The sequence below is a fragment of the Rhopalosiphum maidis genome, chromosome 2 (genome assembly GCF_003676215.2).
Source record: "Rhopalosiphum maidis isolate BTI-1 chromosome 2, ASM367621v3, whole genome shotgun sequence".
Taxonomy (NCBI): Eukaryota; Metazoa; Arthropoda; class Insecta; order Hemiptera; family Aphididae; genus Rhopalosiphum; species Rhopalosiphum maidis.
This window is the reverse complement of record NC_040878.1, coordinates 10,322,236-10,344,398: the sequence shown is the minus strand read 5'-3', so window position 1 is coordinate 10,344,398 and position 22,163 is coordinate 10,322,236. Positions and strand designations below refer to the sequence as shown.

Here is a 22,163-nt window from a genome sequence, read left to right as displayed (position 1 = left end):
ACAAGCGGAGTAGTAGACAAATATTTTGTGGAGTAACCCCATACTACTCCACTCCGTGCATCAAACTTTAAATACTTATAACTCATAAACTACTTGTCCTAAATTCGATGTTTATGTATCAAAATACTCGAAAAATTATTCTGATTTAGAATATGAAATTAAATTTCTATGTTATAATTCAAAAAAAGTAAAAAACTTATAAGTATAAAAAATATTTAAAAATATAATTTTTTAATAAAAACGTTATTTTTTTAACAACTTGAAACTATGTAAAAGAATGTTTTCAAAAACATGAATACTTTTTAAATAATGAGTGTATTATGATAAAATAAAATAAAAAAATGTTGAAAATGTAATACACAATCCTAGTAAATTTTTCTCGAAACAAATAATATTAGTAGGGTAATGATATCTTTATCAAAATACATGTAGGTTACACATTTTTTTACAAGTAATTAAAGTTCAAATTTTCAAAATTCGTCAAAATCATGAAATTATTACCTATAATATTTTGTAGTTATAACTTATAAATCTATAAAATGTTCAATTTACATAGCTAAGGTTTGAAAATGTAATACGAAGTTTCTCATAAGTAGAGCTTACTAATATGCTAAAAATTGAAAATTTATGCAATCACAACTTTTATTATTATTTTTAAATTCGAAGTATTGCAATATATTTATAATTGAAGAGTAGGTAATGATTGTAATATATTATTTTTTTGTAATACAACAATATCTGTGAGGACTTAAATATTTTATTTATATTATAATTTTATATACGAAATTTTCAAAACATTTAAATTAACTTTAGGATATTGTCTTCATACCACAAACCTAATTATACCCTTCCACGATAAATTGATATTGACTCAAAATTTAATAACTATTATATTATATGTTATTGTAATTTATAATAATTAATGAAATATTAAATTCGAATTTTTCTAAAAATTTAATGTATTTTACTCAAATATATAATAAAATATGCTAATGGCTGATTTCCGCTCAGAGTCGTTAATGATTGACAATTGAATTCAAATTTAACACATTTATTACAGTACCTGCTCAATAATCAGGTACACAGATATCTATACTGTACAATACAGCAGTTATTTATTATCTTACTATTTTTTTTTATTGAGACTAATAAGTCTTTGGCTGACGAGGCATGGGAAAACATATAATTTATCTAATCTGAAACATACGATGTTTTTTTTTTAAATATTAAAAAGTATTAAAAATTATCATATTTTTACTAACATTTATTTGTTCTATATAATCCATTGTGTTTAATATCCCCAAGGGCCAAGATTACTGATTTTCTCGAGGAAAATTAATAACCATACCTAAATTGATTCAATTACTTTAATCTATATTCGCATATTATTTATTTGAATGCAGTGGCTTTGTGTTGAAATGTTTTTATTTATTTATTTTATTAAATATTTAAAGTATTAACTATTAATGTATACAAACAAATTTATATGATGCAAAAATAAGATAACACTTTATGTCATTACAGTGTTATATTTAAAGACTATCTGTAAAAATGTATCATAATTTGATTACATGTTATCACTTTTAATATGATTAATCGGTATTGGTATTTATAAAAAAAAAATTCAAATCTGGTTTTGATTACAACTAATAAATAGGTATTAGATATGATGGCTAGCTAAAAAGTAAAAAAAATTTTCCTATGTAACTTATCGTAATCGATTTTTCCTATTCCATATTAATCCATATCCATATGTCCGAATCATTAAATCAATACATTTTTTATGCGATACGGTATTTATGTAATAAATAGTTTTAAGAATGTCTTATATTTTATGAAAAATAGGTAAATTTAGAAGCAAAAGGTATAAATATACCTACTTTAATTTGTTACTGTTTTCAACTCAATTAATAATATATTTAGGTCCCTGAATATAATTTTTTTTCTCTTATTTGTTGTACTTTATTTTATATACTAACTTTTTTTTTATATTTAACTAAGATGTTATTGCATTATTAATTGAATACTATTATATTTTGAGGCGTGGTAATTATACGAATACTAAAATTATTTTAAGGTGTATAATGTGCAGTATTCCAATGGTTAGATATTTTCATGAATATGATTTATATAAGGCCACAATGCCACATACAAAAGATAAATATATATTATATACATTATGTATGCTTAAATTCGTTACTATATTTTACAGTTTCCATATGCTCAAAATTATTCTTATCCGGTCAAATATATATTGAAATACTATGGCTTATTATATACTTCTGAGATAACATTAAAGACAAAGGGTGTATTTTAGTTTAAAATGATTGTACCTATTTTAACATTGATTATTACAAATGAAATATTTTTAAATTGTATATTTTAAAAACGATTATCTGAATAAAAATATATTTATTTAAAGCAAACAATTACTTTTTAATGAATGAGTACTCGAATACAGTTGCATAATATATAAATGTATGCATTAAAAGAAAAAAATACATGTTATTATGACTTAAGATTATACTAATTTAGATGTAAAAACGCTATGTATCAGTGTCCATTGGTTTTTACAATATTTTAATATTCAAGCGAGCAATAAGCGTTTTTAAAATGTAATATTTCACATATTAAGTATTATTAATAACTTGCTTGATGGAAATTTCCGATCGGTGATCATAATTTTATGTACTTAAATTGACTGTGAATCGTTATTAATTTGTATTATTATCAAAATAAATATGGTAAATCATATGTTAAACTTTGCATAAAATGTACGTACAAATAATAAACATTTCACATTAGTGTGTTCCAGTGGTAGCCAAACTTTTTATACCGCAGTCCTTTTTTTTTACGTAAATTAAAATTATTTTTTTTCTGTAAATATATAAAATATTATAGTTCTTTCGCGAGCCAGATATTAAATGATGGCGGGTCGGAGTTGGCCCGCGGGCTGTAGTTTGGCCACCACTGGTGTATTCTATTAAATTCCAATTAATAGTTAAAATTATTTTACATATTTTAGCATATAAAAAAATCAAAATTTGAATATCAAATGACTATACAAATACTAATCATAATGAATTATAAATTATAAATACTATAGCTTAGAATTAATATTTTTTGAATGTGATGATTTATTATGTCTTATTATTTAAAAAAAAATCATTATTATTATTATAAATACTATACCCTAACAGCACAAGGACCTTCCTAGGTAGGTCGCACGCTGGTCTAATGAGACTGGCGGACCATAAATATAAAGAGCCTATATGCTTCCGGGAAAGTCTGGGGAGGGTCTATACGCTTCCTAATGTCCGTTTTGAGAGTATTCATGAGCCCTACCTGACAGGAACCATAAAGGACGTATTTTTAAACATTCCAAAATATGCCCATAATGGTCTATCATGCTTACCTATTTAAGTCTGGGAGAGTCACAAAGTACATCATTATTACTCGTGTTTGTTGTATTATATAGTTTATATAGTATAAAAGTTACAAGCATGCGTGACGAAGTGTGAGAAGCAAAAAAAAATAAGTGCCTTGTGATGACATGCTGTCCATATATTTTTTATTTTCTAATCGAATGAAATATTTAAGTACTTAAAACTATGTAATTATATAATTAATGATTTTTTTGTTTATTTTAATTGAAATTGAAATTATATTTTATTAACATAAGTATCTAAACAAAATACTTCAGTACTAAAATAATTGAGTAAAGAACTTAATTTAATTATATTATATAATAAACAAATATACAATGACGTAGGTAATTTCATAGTGTTGATTAAAATCACCAAGTCATAACAAATAAAATTTAACTATAAAATACAATGCAATTCACCTTTAGCAAGCACAGTATTCTTTAAGCTCCACAAGCACGGTAATAATATATGTTACGTTTCAATTAAAACGGATCAATATGAACAATTTATTGGGTACTATACATTTTTAAAAATTATTATTTTCATTTAGCAATTAAGTTCAAACAAGAAAAAATTAAATTATATATTATGGTTGTTAATTTAATAAATAGTTATGTCGTTTTGTTCAATATAAAATTTCATTGAAATTGTTTTCATAAAAATCGATCAATATAGGCTGTGAAACGTCTATATCCATTTCAAATATCATGTCTTTTATACAATATTAGTCGTATTATTTATTTATTTAGCAGATTTTTATAATACAAATGAAAATTCCTATAATATTTACCAAAGTACTTATCCAATATTTTTGAATAATCAAGAGAATTAATATATTCACTGGCATAGAATGTAAAATGGAAATTTTACATCATTTATTAAAATTTGACTAAATAAAGTTTATTTTATTAAATTTCAAATATGTATCACTTTAAAAATTAATGAATTTAAAAATTGAAAATTAACGCTCAAAATAAATTATTTTTACGGTTTAATATTAACTATTATAAAGATTATCAGTCAATTGTATAGGTACATCTATTTTTATTATACTAAAAAAAAGTTAAGCATAAAAAAAAGCTGTGAAATTAAAACCTCTGTATAAGTAAATATATGTTTAGTATAATATTTTTTCCCGTTTAATATATTATAAGTAATAATAAGTATAAAGTCAAAATTCACTAATATTTATTTAGTAAAATATTTAGGTATTCAATTCTTTTATTACAAAAATGTGTGAATTATATATTTTAATAATGTGCATTTATATTGATTTGTTATTTATAATAAATTCAAACTAAGCTATTATATTACATTAAAATAATTATTCAGCTTGTAAATATTATAATAATAAAGCCATTCATGGGTATACAAGGCTAGGTAGTCTCATATAGTCATATTAAATACAAATTTTATAATATTCGAATTATTACGGTTCAAATATTTTTAATTTATTATTGTACAGGCAAATATGATTAAAATTAATAATTTAATAATTTTTAGCATTCTATTTGATTACATTGGTATTTTTGTCAACGTGTTTGGCATCAACGAATATTGTTTTATTCTTGGATAATGAGAACAAATTGCAAGTGGAACATGCAAGTAATTATTATATAATATAATAAATAACATTTAACTATAATAATTAATTCTTTAATGTGTTTATTCAATACGTATTATTTATTATTTATTAATTTTAGAAATAACCGCCAAAAAGAGCCTCCAGCTAAACTTTTATGAAGATTGCATTAATAAAGATCTAAATGTGTGTACATCAAAGAAAAAAGGTAACGAACATTATTTGCGTTACTTTTCACAATCAGAAAAGCCAGAATGTAAGAATTACGAGCAAGTAGCTCAATCGAAGAACGATGTCTTGCAATTTTGTGTCGATATGGGAAACAGCTCTTGGTATGGTGGTGCCGAAACGACTTTTCAACATTGGCCACTGAATAAACTTAATTGGACGGATAATCCATATGTAACTAAATCATCGGGTGACCAAGCCGTGAGTATTAATTCTTTACAAATATTTAAGTATATTCTGTAATTAGTGTATCCACCACTTTTACTAAAACTTTAAGATAGATTTTACGATATTTTTCTAATTAAAGACAAATTAAATGTTAATAACAAATGTACAATAATTTAAACAAAATATGTGTTTCAATATTTTGATTATATCAAAAATGTATTTTTTATTTTGTTTGATGAAGCTAATCATGATTTCATATTATAAATTATAATAGATAAACTATTTTTCCCGTTATTTTAGGTAATCGAATCTTATTTCTTCAACTCTGACGGATATTATATTCATATTGACGAGTCGGTTCCTCTATTTGTAGATATAAATGGTCCACGATCGGGTAAAATGTGTTTTACAGCCAAAGTTGTTGCTCCATATAGAAAAGTTAGAAACCTTATGCAATACCAAGTATGCAATTACAAAAACGCTCGAGAAGCGCACGAAAGAGCTATTAAAGATTTCTTAGGTATGCCTTCATCTATACCCGATCCATACGTAATAAAGTATCCAATTTGGTCCACGTGGGCAAGATATAAAGCTGATGTTAACACGTCCTCTGTCCGAAAGTTTGCTCAAGAAATAATCGATCATGGATTTCCTAGAGGTACACTTGAAATCGATGACAAATGGGAGACATGCTATGGTAGTTCAGAATTTGATACATCTAAATTTGAGAACATCACAAAACTCGTTAAAGATTTAAGTATGTATAAAAAAGCTTACTGTAATTAAGATTTTAAAGTTACCTATAGGAAATATAATTTATAAAATATGAATTCAGATAGGGTAGATCGAAAAAAAATCCATTATATGAAAACAAAAGTCATGAATTAAAAACGTTTACCTAGGTTTAAAAAAAATATTAAATTTTAATTAAAATAATACTGCTCATACAATAATAAATAAATATTCATTTTATTTTTTACAATCGATGGAACATTATAAATATAAATTTAAAATTTTTCTTCTCGTAGCGATTAAATATATTGCTTAATCAGTAATCTGATATAGACAGCCTATATGAATATATTATATAAACAACTTCTAAGTCTTGATTAAAAATGATTAGTTTAGTTTTCTTTTATTTATATTCTTTAACAGATTTACTGATTTATTGTTATTACTATTTATTCTTCTAAATAGATAGAATATGTATTATAATTATAATCTAAAATTAATACCTAGTATTAAATATCAAAAATATATCTACATCAACATTTCGTTTTGAGTTTGAGTTCAATTCCAATAGGCATTATAACCTATAATAATATATATTAAATATTTAATTTTGGTTGCTGGTTAGCTTAGGTTTGGTCCTTTATGATATCAATCATTAGTACAAACATCAAACCATAATTTTATAACGATAATAATATTATATAATAAGATTTCCATAAATGAATGGTTTTGAAACCAACAAAATAGAATACTCAATGATTATTATTAATTATAAAAATATTATTATTTCACTTTTGAATATTTTGAATACAATTACACAGAAAAACCCGCATTAATTTCTTGTGATTACATACTTAACTTTGATTTTATTATAGACCAAAATTATATACGATATTATATATATTGTACATATACAATTTGAGCAGATTAACCAACATTTCTTATCATATTTCGCATTTAATTAATATAGTAGTTTTTATATTTATCAAAAAAATTCCGAACCAATTGTACATGAAATTAAGCTACTGTTTTTATCTAATAAAAGAATAATAATACTGAATACAATATGTAAATATATATTCCATCATCAAATAATAAATTATACAATTCAATTAATTTGAAATCGTATAATATTGTCATATTAATTATTTAAATTTTTGGTTATAATGAAATACTTATTAGAGTTAGTTTGAAATTTTTACTCAGTGCATTATAATATAATGGTTATTATATAATAGATATTAATAAAAATTATAACCATAATATATATAACGTGGTTTTTTTTAATTCATGAATATTTGAAAGATTATTTTCATGAAGTATGTACTCATATTGTATACCGGCTCTTTAATGAAAAATTGTTTAAATAGTTTGTGTTTTAAATTTATAATTACTTTATAGAATTAAATGATTTCAAGACTTCTTTATGGACACATCCTTTTGTAAATAAAGAATGTCCTATTCACGAGACAGTCAAAAACAAAGGATACTTTGTGAATAGTACATCAAATACTGTGGATTCTACTTGGTGGAATGGTAATGGTTCTTATATTGACTTTACAAATCCCGAAGCATCGACATGGTGGTCTAGTGCTCTCCGTAATTTACTTGCAAAATCTGGTATTGATACATTCAAGTTCGACGCAGGAGAATCCAGTTGGTATGTTCAAGTTAATACGATCATAACATTTATTTTAAAAATATATAAAAAAACTATTAAAATTTAACTTTTATTCTTATTTTTTCATTATAATTTTTTTTATTGACTTTTTTTAATTGATATTAATTAATTTTATTTCTATAAGTAATAGAAATTACAAATGTTGTGTCAATTTATTCATATTATTATCCTAATACATAAAACGAAATTTGAAATTTGGTTAAACTTAAAAGTTTGCTAATTGTCATTCAGTTTAATTGTGCTTATATATTATTGATATAAAACAATTTAAAGGAGTATCAATTACAATATAATGTACTTTATATTCTTGTCTTATAACAATACATATATATTATACATAATGCATTACAGTTAATACAGAATTTAAATGTTAAAATATAAACGTCTAAAAATTATGTAGTTAATAATTAATAGTACTTACCTATATAAAATAAAGTGAAAAATATAATTTTTTAATTTTTTCATAGGAGTCCTCAACTTCCAGTATTTCACGATAGTGATCTGACTTACTACCCGGATAACATCGTAAACTCATATATTCAAACACTCGTGCCTTTTGGTAATGGTATTGAGTACAGAGTGTCCAGGAGAAGTCAAAGATTTGGTGGTCTATTAAGAATGATTGATCGTGAATCTCGATGGGATTTCCAACTAGGACTACCGACATTAATAACAGCTCTGTTGCAATTGAATATGATCGGATATCCGTTTGTTTTGCCTGATATGATCGGCGGAAACGGTTACTATAATTCACCCCCGTCCAAAGAGATGTATATTAGATGGATGCAAGCAAATGTATTCATGCCAGTTGTACAGTTTTCGTACACACCTTGGGATTTTGATCAACAGGTTATTATGGTTGAGAATTTAATTATTGACAAAAATAATCGTTAACCAAATTTGTATAACACCTGAACCTTTTGTTTTTATAGACAGTAGATATATGCAGAAATGTAATGAATTTGCGTGCTAATTATACAGACACCATTATTGAACTGATGAGAAGTAGTGTAGGTAAAGGTACTCCGTTAAATCCTCCGATTTGGTGGATTGACCCTACAGATCCAGTTGCACAAGCTATTGCTGACGGTAAGTAAATACATTTCGTTTTTATGCAACTATATTTTAATTTTGAATAAACAATTTATTTTATAGAATATCTGTTGGGTGAAAATATTCTTGTTGCTCCAATAGTTGTCGAAGGGGCTATATACCGAGATATTTACTTGCCTTCCGGTTTATGGAGAGACGAAAACCATCCCAATTCACATTTAATTACTGGTAGGAAATGGTTGCGTAATTACCCTGCCAAGCTTGATGTTCTTCCGTGGTTTACTAGAGTTAAACCTGGTCACTATACTTTTCAATGAGTTTCTGAAATTTAACTTTTAATACAATTTTGTAAATTGTATTTTTTGAATGTACAAGTAAAATTTGAATATATTTTTTCAAAGCTATTATAATTGTTATATCTTAATATTAATCGATCTTCTCTAAATCTTTTCCATTTTTTTTTTAAATCTTTGAGATTAAAAATTTTTAACATTTGGACACGTATTTCAATATATTTTTAGCGTGTAAGACACATACTTCTGGTAACGGAATTTTAAGATTTGTCCTGTATTAATTTGGTTTCTAGAAAATAATAAAATGTTTTCTAAAATAAAAAACTAAAATTTCAGTCTATTTCTTCGTTTTCTCCTTCTTATTCAAAAAAAAAAAAGTTAATTTTTACACTGATTTGAATCAATGTTTCCTGTACTTAAAGTTAATTCAAGCTTAAAATAATAATATGCTTAAATAAGTGTTCTAGTTAAAGAATTGTTTCAGTGAAATTTCATTTTTTGATGTTTGTATAATTTTATACTAACATTGATTGCAATACCTACTTTTAGTCATGATCTATTGAATTTGTAATTAGCTTAATAAAATGAAGCAATGATCTAATCCATTAAGTATCATAAAATTGAAATAACACATCTTAAAAATCAATAATACAATCCACATAATTGTTTTTTACAAAATAATATTACATTCTAAGAATAATGTAAAATAATTAGCTTACAGTGTTCATTTATTTTTATAGTTCAATTCACATACCTACAACTAGTTTACTTATTAGTTAAGTACAATGCATCATAAGTAAAAACAGGTGTGGGCTGCATAATGTTATCTAGGTATACCTACTTGTTTGTTGTTTTATGTTGGGCACCTACTGCAGGGTACACTATCATTGTTGTTATTACATGTTAAATGGTTTAACATCAAGCCGTTATCTATATTATGAATATATCAAATTTTAAGGTAGTTACGTAATGATATAATATTAGATATGGCTTGTTTTATATTTTATTATATGTTTATAAAAATTAAAAGTTATGGTCTCGTGTTCTTGTTAATGATAATATTCGAATTAAAAATAATATTTCATATTTATAATACATATTAATATACATATATTAATTAGGTAATACATTAATACATCGTTTTTCAATTATAATAATGTTAATACATTTCTATGTGTAACTATACTGTAGTTATTAACATTTCAACAAGTCATATTTTAAATATGGAAATAATAGTGCATTAGTTCAGCAGGTTAATTGAAGCTTCTTTAAAAGTAGTTGGTGAAAACACAGACTCTGACCATTACCCCTTCTCCTACCAAAAAAAAAAAAAATTTACTTATATTTGCATATGAAATACGATTTTGAGTGCAGATGGTTTGACAACCAATTTCACTGAGCATATTTCATGATAATATGTTTTTTGGTATAGGTATTAAAGTTATTTATTAACCATTAGTATTATAGTAGGTTAATTTAATTTTTATTAAAAACATTGCATAATGCGTATATTGATTTATAATATAATAATATGTATTTATGTATCATATTATTTGATCTATAAACTACAAACTTTTTATTAATAAATTTAGTATTTTTGGTATTAGTGGCCCACAATAATTATCTTAGTTAAGCTCTTATCTAACAAGAAGGACGGAATAGGTTTCAGGTAAAATTTCAACTCCTTTTGCTAAAACATCGGGTGTCCCTCGAAGAGCACTAATATTACCTTTACTTTTTTATTATTCATAAATGATGGTATGTAAAAAAAAAATTAACAAAAGTAATACAAAAAAGAGAAAACGAGTATCATCACTGCAGATACACCGGACGACGGACATGTATATTATGTCTTATGGCTACTGACTAATTTACCGATATTGATTTTATCTGTACGATTTATTAAGTACTAGGAACTTTTTTGTCGTGTGTAAAGAATAAATATTACACACGCACCTGTAGTGCCTACATTGCACATACCAACAACCAGTTATAGTATGAATATTATGGACGTTATTGATTTTTGAAATTCGGCGTTCACGCTGTTTATAATATTTTTGTAGTTAGGTACTTGGTACATAATTTAATTGTGATACATATACACAATATCGTCATAAGTCTATAGATGCCTCATGACGTCACGGTAACGTTCTCCGTGTGACAGTGTCGCACAAATTTATAGAATGACCCTATACATATGTCAATATAAATAAAGGGTGACATATTATTACGAGTATATACTTTTAATTCAAATGTAAATAATAATTTGTCGGGTTTGAATAACATGCAGTTCGACAAAATATTAAATAATAAATAGTTATTGTAACTTGCATTATATAACTACAATGAAAAAATAATAATTTTTTTATTATCTAATGATTGATAGTATTTAATACCAAATAGTTATTGATGAATTTTGATGAAAATAAAAAATATCTCGTTGATAAGATGTATTATTTAACAAGCTGTTTAAAAAATAAACGAAGTTAGGACAATGGAAACAATTCTGGTATTAAATTGTTTTCTTTTCATTGTTAGATATTCCATTTCATTCATACTCTTATTTATAAGGTTGAGTGACAGGCGGATTAGAAGTATGACAGTCATAATATAATCAAACCCGTCAAATTGTATCCGGCACTTATATTTATGCATTTGAAGTGTGTGTGTACTATTTAGCTCGAGTATCTAATTAATATAAATATTATATATATTTTATGCATTATAGTAATTCAATCAATTAAATGTAATTTTAATGTACTTATATTATATGCTATTAATCAAATTACATTTTTCCTTAGATTTATTTTTTCCACTTTCAAAAATTATTTTCTAAAGATGATTGCTGATATTACGAGTACACATTTATTTTTAATATTAAATACAATAATAAGACTTATATAATTGATCGTTAAATATATTAATTGTTTATTGAAGTTTTAACGGGTTTTACCTTTTTTATGAATGCATATTTTTCATAAAAATGTAAGTACCTAACAAGAATACGATAGATAATATAATTTACTTATTGATAATATATTTTGTTGATGATATTTACTACCTATATACATTATAATGACAAATATATTATAATAGTGTTGTTTCACACACATTTTAAAACTCATTAGAAACTTTGAATGTTTGGATTATTTGTTTAGGTATACATATTTCAATACAACATGTTAATGTCGTTCAGAGATATATTATTATACACCCAATTGCTTGTATTAAGGTTATGTGTGCAATTTCTGTTCCAATTTATCATGAAGTACAAAAACTTATACAAAAACTAGGAACCTACCACAAATATTGATATAGAATAGGTTGTATCTATAACAACGCTAAGTACAATTCATTTTAAAATCGAGAAACAGAATAAATTGAACTAATAAGCATAACTAATATAAAGAAAAAAAAAGTATTTTATTTAATACAGGGTTATTAAATACGTCAATGTAAGTAAATAAGACGTCACTTAAAATGATTTATACATTAGACAAGTACAATAAAATAATAGAAAAACATGCAAGCAAACATTGTTAACACACAATAATAATAATAATAATAAAAAATGGGTATTGTATTATAGTCGTTTAATGTATATAAATACGTTACATAAGTTCATGAAATTGACATTGGTATATTGACTATTGATTACGGAAATAGTCGTTATTAATGTACAGTGTAAAATATTAAATATATTATTTATTGTCCCACTAAATAAAAATTAGTTAGCATATAAAATAAATAATAATATATCAGTATGTTTTTTCATTATGTTATTCTAATTATTTTGATCCTAATAAAAAATATTATATTATAATTAAATATTGATAATTTTATGTTTATTGTCCATGTAAAAATTCTTATTTGAATGAATACCATTTGTTAATTTAATTTTGGATAGAACTATACATTGTAAACAATCTTAGGAAGTGAAGAAATAAAAGAGTAATACTCTCTTTGGAAATTCCATTTAGAGTTGTTAATTAATATTTGAAAGCCTAATACAAAATGCTAATAATTACAATATGTATGTATTATATTATTGTTTATATTGCAATGACCAGAAAATTAATAGAAAATTAATTAGGTATTATATGTTTATTGTATTTATATCTAATCCATTATTAAAAATGTATTTTCCATTGTATGTTATAAGTACCATTATAAAACAATACCTTGGTGAGCGAAGTAAAAGTAACACTTATAAACTGCACAGTTACATTCAATTCAATGTCAATATTATCTTATTTGCTATTACTTTTTTTTTAAAAAACGCAACATAATAATATGATTTATATAATATTATAAATATGAATAATTGATTCATATAAACAAAACACTTTAAAATGATACTTAGTATAATTCATATTTATCAATAAAATGACTTAACCCATACCTTTTACATTAAATATTGTATAATATGGGATATAGGATATTCAATATCATAATCCCTCGATAAGCCTTATCATTATATTTCTGGTCTTACTTTACCTATATTATTAAAATTATAAAATTAATAAATTAATAAATATAATTATATACATATAGTATAATTATGTTTTAAAAAAAAATTTAAAAATTAAACAAATATGTTAGGTTTTATATTATACGAGGGCTATTTCAAAATCAACCTCCGTAGTGGAAAATATTTTTTTAAAAAAACCAAAACTATTAATTTTTTGCACAAAATAGTTTTATTAACATCTAAACTATTTTTCTACATAGTCTACGTTTAAATCTATACAAGATTCCAAATTACCGACCCATAGACAAAAATTGAACGTATAAGAGCAGAATAGATGATTATTACGCATATTTCAAAGTGCTGAGTTGAAGCGTTTAGTGTTTAAAATGTTTATATATATAAATTAGCTTATTTCTAATATTGTATTACTATAGTAAAATAAATTACTTTAACAACAATATTATCAAAAACATAAGATGAAAATGCCATATAGTTAATATTCTTCTTAATGGTATAGACTGATAGATCTTCTTCTTTATTTTCAGAAACGTTTTTAGTGTACAATAAATGCAAATTTTACATATCTTACATATCGGTATGTGTTATATATCAGAATAGTGTCCATTTCCTATCCTCTTTAATTACATTTCTTTGTAACTAGAATAATTAATCAGCTAATTTTTGAAAAACAAATAAGTATTTTCAATGAATTTTTATAATAGAATATTTCCAAGTGAAAATATCTTAGAACTTTTAGTAATATTTGTCCGAAATGTTATTATTAAAGATTTATTTATTTTTAAAAGGTATACAATATAATTGAATAGGGTAGGTCAAGTATTTTTTGGTCTTATTCAACATTGAAAAATTTAAAACCATAAACTTTGTATTCATCTCTTTGTTAATGTTATTGAGATTAAACTGAACATACAAAAATACAATTTTAATGATTTAAATAAGTATTTTATTATAAAATAAACTAATTTCATTTTTGCACCGTTAAATTAATTTAAGTCTTTTTACCGAAATGTATATCGGTGTTTTGTTGTTTTATGAAATTCACTTTATTTTTAAAAATTTTCAAGTTTAAGCGATACGATGATTACATGAAACTAATTACTGTTTACTATAACTAATATTATTATTTTAATAGATTAATTTGCATTCATTTTTTAAATTTTGAGAACTTTAAACTTAATTGGAAGAAAGCAGATATTCTCATAAGCTTGATAAAACGAAGCTTTGCTCGACGGATAAAAGTGGAGTCACCCTGTAAGTAATAATTAATATAATTTCGAAATTATAATTAAATACAAATTGAATTAATATTAAGTATTTATAAAACTATGATATTTCTTGTTGTTGTTGTTTTGAAGTATCAAGAAGCACATACTACCTGGAGACTGGATATAAACTAGAAGATATAACAACAAGGAAATTATTTACAAGAAAAATACTCATTCAAATGAAACAATAAAAGTTGGTAATCCAACCGGATGAAGATATGATAAATAAAATAAATATAAAAGTATATGACGTTCATATAAACGTCAACAGTTGATCTATGTAAGATTATTAAAAAACTACACTTGACACACTAATTAAACAGAATGAATTGTTAACAAACTAATATGGAAAATATTCAAATTATTAAAAAAAATGTATCTATAAAGTATAAAAAAAGTTAATCAATATTACCAATATAAATTATGTTTTTAATATTTTTTGATAACTATTTTAAATAAAATATTAATTTAAAATAAAAAATTAAAAGAGCGAAGATTTTATAACTTGTTAAATAAATATCTATTTAAAATAAAAACGAAACAAACTGTTAAATGGCTAGAAAGTATACATGGTTATGAATCAAAAATTATTAGGAAAATAATCCTACTGTAGATAAATTAAAACCTCACTAGGATAACATTAATTTACTTAACCAATTAATAACCTTATTCCAATGTTCTATTTTAAATAATTGTACTCAATGTACTCTTTAAAAATCAATATTAGGTACTCTTTTTAAAATTATGTATAGTATGAAGTACCATTGAATAAGTGAAAATTAACTATTGACTGATTGATGTTATTACGTCACCTACGTATTTATAAAAAACAAATAAAATTGATACATATTAAATATTAAAATGTATCAAAACTATTGATTAGCTATATATTGGTAATCCATATTTTGTGATACTAAAATTACAGTAAACCGATTAAATTCGGAAATAATTATTATAAAAAAAATGTTTTTTTCTAGTAAATTAAATAATAATTCATTATCCAAACAGAGATTAGCTTATGTAAACAGAATACCTACTTCAATACCATTTGTTTTAGTTGAAGTCATTATCATGATACAATATTCAGTGTCATAAATCTTATCGAATTCTAATTACATTTATATAATACGGATATCCAAACAACACGAACCATTGATATACTGACACTCTTCGCGAATGGACCGTCAAATTTTTAACAGAAAAACAAAAATGGCAAACATCTTAGGTAATTATACGATGCATAAAATTAATATATTTATACCTATCATAATTATAATGTTATTTTAGATCACTTGCTATTTATAGGTAATTACTTACTAAATGTAATGCTCAAGTTATGAACTATTGAATTTATTTCAAAGTACGAGTACTCAGTGTTTTTAATCAAGGTTTTGATTTAAAATAGTTCCGTATAAGTAAAAAGGAAGGAAACTCTTGTGAATAAATATATATATTTTTTATTATTATTCATTTAAGCCTCAAAATATACAATTTATTAAAACAATATGTATTTTAATATTTTTTAGTAAAATACAATAAAATATTTATGACATGTTTAGTTGTGAGAATAAAACAAATGCATAACTTTTAATTTTGTACATTTACATACCTTAATATTTCACAAGTTTTTTGACATAATTGTTTTTTTAGAATATAAAATTTCACGATTATCGCGTATTATCTTTATCAAATAAAAAATGTTTAAAAAATATGTCGTTAAAATATGGGTGTTTTAATCTGTTTAGCATTTTGTGTCATTGCATTGACGTTAGTATCGGCGTCTTTGGCTACATCAGATTATATCGTTTTATACTCCGAAAATGAAAAGGAGTTGCAAGTGACATATGAAAGTAATTACGATATTATATTATTACGTTTTTAAATTTTAAGCATTTATATATTTAATAATACTTTTTAGATCTTATATATTTTAAGTGAAACAAATTTAATGCTAATTATTGTTAAATTCTTAATAATTCCAGAAACAATAACATCGAAGAATCTAAAGTTAACCTTCTATGAAGATTGTATCAATAAAGATCCAAGTGTTTGCACCTCGAAAACGGGAGACAATTCAAGCTACTTACGGTACTTTTCAGAATCAGAAAAACAGGAATGTAAGCATTTCGAACAAATCAGTGAATCAATGAACGATATTTTTCAATTTTGTGTCAACATGGACAATAGTTCTTGGTTTGGTGGTGCTGAAACGGGCTTACAAGAATGGCCTCTAAATAAACTTAACTGGACAGACATGTCATATGTAACAAAAGAATCATACAGCCAAGCAGTGAGTATATAGTTTCTTAAAAAGTATAAACTATTAAATTGATAACATTAAATTAATATTATTTTTCGATTCTTTGATATTTTTAGTTTAATTCATTGGTTAGAATTATTATATTTTGTTTTCTTCAATTGAAATCTATTAAAATTTAAACTTAAACATTAACTTGAATATGAAATTTATTTTTACTTTTCGACACGGTGTTTAGCGATGCCCTTGATTTTTAATTTCAGCAATTGTAGTTTAAGAGATATGTATTTATTTTTAAATTTTTATAGTTTATTAAATTAATAAAATTGTACTTTTTGTCTTAGGTCGTCGAGTCTTATTTCTTTAACTCAGACGGTTTTTACATACACATCAACGATTCAGTTGCCTTATTTGTAGACATTAATGGCCCTAGACCGGGAAAAATGTGTTTTACCTCAAAAGTTGTTGCTCCGTACAGAAAAGTTAGGAATATCATGCAATTCCGTGTATGCAAATTTAGTAATCCACGAATAGCTCACGAAAACGCTATTAAAGATTTTCTTGGCACGCCTACATCTATACCCGATCCTTATGTAATAAAGTACCCGATTTGGTCAACATGGGCTAGATATAAGATTGATGTCAACACATCTTCCGTTTTGAGTTATGCACAAGAAATAGTTAAAAATGGATTTCAAAGAGGTACGTTCGAGATTGATGACAAATGGGAAACTTGCTACGGTAATGCAGAGGTTGATGTAAAGCGATTTGAAAATATTCGTGATACAGTAAATAAACTAAGTAAGTATATTATTGATTTAATATAGCATTAACATTTTTAACCCTGCTACTTTTAAAAATTAATAAACTGTAATTTTATTTTATAATATCACTTGTTGTACTTAATATTCGGTAGGTAATTTAACATTATTGAAAATGAATAATTAAAGTTGATATTTAAGTATTATGAGTAAATTCAAGTATGAATTGATTTTATTTTGAAATTAAATTAACTACCATCTTTATTATACATAAAAATACTATAAAATATTTCTTCAGTACTTGGTGTTTTATTTATTACTATTCAATATATTAATCCTTTTTTTAAATAAATTTTATGTTTAGTAATAACTATAAAACTCACAAATTCATATTATAATATACGATTATGTGGTAGTTACTATAGTTGATTTCATTTTGAATACTCAGTCATTGTTAAAAGTTTATATATGTTAAATTAAAATATGTTTTGAAATTAGTTGAAACAAAACATACATTTTTAAAAAGTTTATCTATTATACAATTCTAACGTTCTAAATTATCTTAATAATCTTTATTTTAACCATATAACCTGAAGCACTAAAATTATCTCAGAATATTGATTCGGTACGAGTATCGAGTATTTAATCTATCAATATGTTTGAAAATATCAAATATTGAATATATTCCATGATCAAAACGTAGATCTATGTAAAAATTAAATAAGAGCAATACGTTTATTAACTTTTAAACATCAAAAGCTTGTAAGAATATCATGAGTAAGAAAAGATCTTTTCGCAGTTTGTACATAATCTTCAACAGATTTAATTGAATTATTTATTTATTCTTCAATAAGATAATTTCTATGAATATATTATAATATTATACATGAATAATTATCTAACTGTTTTTATAATTAATTTCTAGAATCGTACGGTTTTAAGACATCGTTATGGACCCATCCGTTCGTAAATAAAGAATGTTCTATTCACGAGACGATTAAAAACAAAGGATACTTTGTGAATAGTACATTGAATACAGTGGATTCTACATGGTGGAATGGCAATGCCTCTTATGTAGACTTCACAAATCCCGAAGCAGCGGCATGGTGGTCCAATTCTCTACGTAATTTACTTGCAACATCTGGCATTGATACATTAAAGTTCGACGCAGGAGAATCCAGTTGGTACGTATATTGTACGCAATAAAATAAGTAGTTGAATTATAAAAGTAAAATAATAATATTAAATAGTAAAATTATTTGCACTTAAGTATTCTTCAGTGCAAATAATAAATAACCAGGAAGTTGCTCTGCTGTGTAATATATGTAAATTATAAATATAGGTACATTTTTTTTATGAAAAAAAGAGTATTATTTTTTAAACTGTTTTTAAAAAAATATTTCAAAAGTATTTTACCGAATGCTGTTAGAGTATGGGATTTATAATAGCATACATATTACATTTATTATTACTCGAATTAATAGTAATCGATTTTTATTCTATAATTTAGAACACAAATTTTAAATTTGTTCGATAATTTTTAGAGCTTTTTCTATGTTTTTGACTATTTTGATTCATTCAAAAAATAAACAGCGCATGAAGAGATCTGATCACACATCTCCACTTCATATGCCACTTTTTTGTAATTGGGTCGATAAATGTAGAGGATATGTTATATTTTAATTCAGAAATAAATCATTGTATACGAAAAGTGATTATTTTTTATGACAATGTTTTAGTGTATTAGTCATCATACGATTGTGTAAACAAATTATTATAAAAATGTTGATAGTTATTAATATTTTTAAATATATTACATTATTGTTATTTTAGAAAAATCTTAGTTTTTCGTTGAAATAAGTTTCTAATACTATAAATAGACAATATATATATATATTTTAATATATTATTTAAATTATAAAACCAACAAATGTATACATAAGATTCACAGAAGAATATTTATGTGTTTTTACATAGGAGTCCGCCACTTCCAATCTATTACGATAATGATTTGACATACTATCCTGATAACATTGTAAACGCATATCTCAATACAATTAAGGCTTTTGGCAATGGAATAGAGTACAGATCATCCAGAAGAAGTCAAGAATTTGGTTGTTTATTAAGAATGATTGATCGCGAGTCCCGGTGGAATTACGAATTAGGGTTACCAACACTAGTAACATCTCTGATACATTTGAATATGATCGGATATCCGTTCGTATTGCCGGATATGATTGGTGGAAATGGTTATAACAACTTACCGCCATCTAAAGAGATGTATATTAGATGGATGCAAGCCGCTGTATTTATGCCAGTCGTACAGTTTTCATACACTCCTTGGGACTTTGACTCACAGGTAATTGCTATGGGCTTACTTTAATATTAGTTGAATAAAATAAATATAGTAAATTATTTTAAAACTAACACAGGAATCTCATACATTTTAGACATTAAGCTTGTGCCGACATTTTATGGATCTCCGCAGCAACTATACCGACACAATTGTGGATCTAATGAAAAATACTGTTGCTAATGGTAGCCCTGTGAATCCTCCAGTCTGGTGGATCGATCCAACTGATGCAGATGCATATGCGATCGATGACCGTAAGGAAATATATTTCATTACTATTAATTATAACGTTTTGTAGAAATTTGTTATTACGTATAATTTACACATTATATAAATATACAAATAAGTACATCAATATTATCCTTTGATACACGTTTTTTATTCAGATATTATCTTTTTTATTTTATTATAAACATCAATGAATATTTGTTTATCCTGTAAAATAATTAATTGTTTATTTGTATGTGCTTGTTTTGTTTATAGAATTTCTTTTGGGTGAAAATATCCTGGTAGCTCCAGTAATTGTCGAAGGTGCAACTTCTCGTAATATCTACTTGCCCACGGGTTTGTGGAGAGACGAAAACCATCCCGGAAATCCACTCTTATCTGGGAGAAAATGGCTGATCAATTACCCTGCCAGTCTTGAAGTCCTTCCGTGGTTTACTAGAGTTAGTTCTGAGAGTTTATCAGAATCCTCCAGCTCAGTTTGCCGTATACCATCTGCTAGTTATATTTTCGTTTTAGGTTTAATCGCGTATTTATTTCGATGAAATTAATAATATAATATGACATTTATAGTTACCTACCTAACATAGTGTAATATTATGATATACCTAATATTTATATACTTGATTGTACAGCCAGTTGTCAAATAATGTAGCTGGAATTTAATTTATTCAACTGAGTGATATTATTATAATTATAATTTTGACATTTTACAAAACATTGTTTAATTTATTAACGAAATTAGATGTGCCAACTTGTATGTAAGAGAAGGTCTAGTAAATTATTAAGCGTGAACGTAGATTAAATAAGCTGCTAAGTAACTCGCGGAGTATATACTACTTATTAGTTTAATAATAAAGGGATATTAAATTGAAAAATTCAAAATTTCAAAAAAGGATGGACTTTTTATAATGTTTTTGAATTGTATAGATTCAATTTTATTTTGCATATTATTATTATTATTATTAATATAATAGTATATGGATTACGGATATAAAATAATAATTAGTATCATAGGTACTGAGGATATTAGTAAGCTACAATAAATTGTAATATATTTGATTTGCCTTAAGTAATTTATAATCAATTATAAGTATATATTTGTATATTTATTTTTATTGAATAAGAATATGAATGAGTATTAACAAAAATATACATGTTTTAAATTTTTAGCACCAAATGGTTACACATTATTTATTTTTTGTTCTTAATATTTTTGTACTACGAAACTAAATTTAAAATAAATATGAAGGTCTTCTTCTTAATTTTTCCACAAACTCCTATAGATTTTGTCTATATGAAATTAGTGTTTCGTTTATGTAAAATGCCTCATGAAGAATAGAGAAAATTGAAATAATTTGATCGACCAATCGACTTGGAACTAATAGAAAGTATCATAACGCCTAATATTCGGCTGAGTTGGCAACCAGAATTGTTCATAGGTACTCACATTTATTATATTGAGGGTGATTGTATACTATTTTATGTACACGAAGATGTCTGTGGCGTGAATGATTTGTTTGGATAATGACCATTATTTTTAATTATTTACTTTCCGTAATTAATTCAAAACAATGGCCGATAAAAAAAAAAAAGAAAAAACTATATAAGTTAAATACATCTAAATATTTCTTATAAGTGTAGA

The 22,163-nt window shown here is 24.6% G+C and overlaps 2 protein-coding genes across 2 annotated transcripts; both read left to right on the top strand.

The window, feature by feature from the left end:
- The first annotated feature begins 3,854 nt into the window (after window positions 1–3,854).
- LOC113552916 (myogenesis-regulating glycosidase-like) lies at window positions 3,855–9,296 on the top strand. The gene is made up of 8 exons (XM_026955941.1): window positions 3,855–3,941; window positions 4,932–5,033; window positions 5,132–5,439; window positions 5,707–6,163; window positions 7,540–7,798; window positions 8,287–8,668; window positions 8,752–8,908; window positions 8,975–9,296. Exons 1-8 carry the CDS (start codon window positions 3,926–3,928, stop codon window positions 9,187–9,189), a joined length of 1,896 nt encoding a protein of 631 aa, XP_026811742.1. The 5' UTR covers window positions 3,855–3,925; the 3' UTR covers window positions 9,190–9,296.
- A 6,723-nt stretch (window positions 9,297–16,019) lies between these two features.
- Window positions 16,020–21,558, top strand: LOC113552177 (myogenesis-regulating glycosidase-like). Its single transcript, XM_026954912.1, has 8 exons — window positions 16,020–16,147; window positions 16,668–16,772; window positions 16,905–17,212; window positions 17,524–17,980; window positions 18,866–19,124; window positions 19,918–20,299; window positions 20,391–20,547; window positions 20,777–21,558. Exons 1-8 carry the CDS (start codon window positions 16,099–16,101, stop codon window positions 21,061–21,063), a joined length of 2,004 nt encoding a protein of 667 aa, XP_026810713.1. The 5' UTR covers window positions 16,020–16,098; the 3' UTR covers window positions 21,064–21,558.
- The last annotated feature ends 605 nt before the right edge of the window (window positions 21,559–22,163 follow it).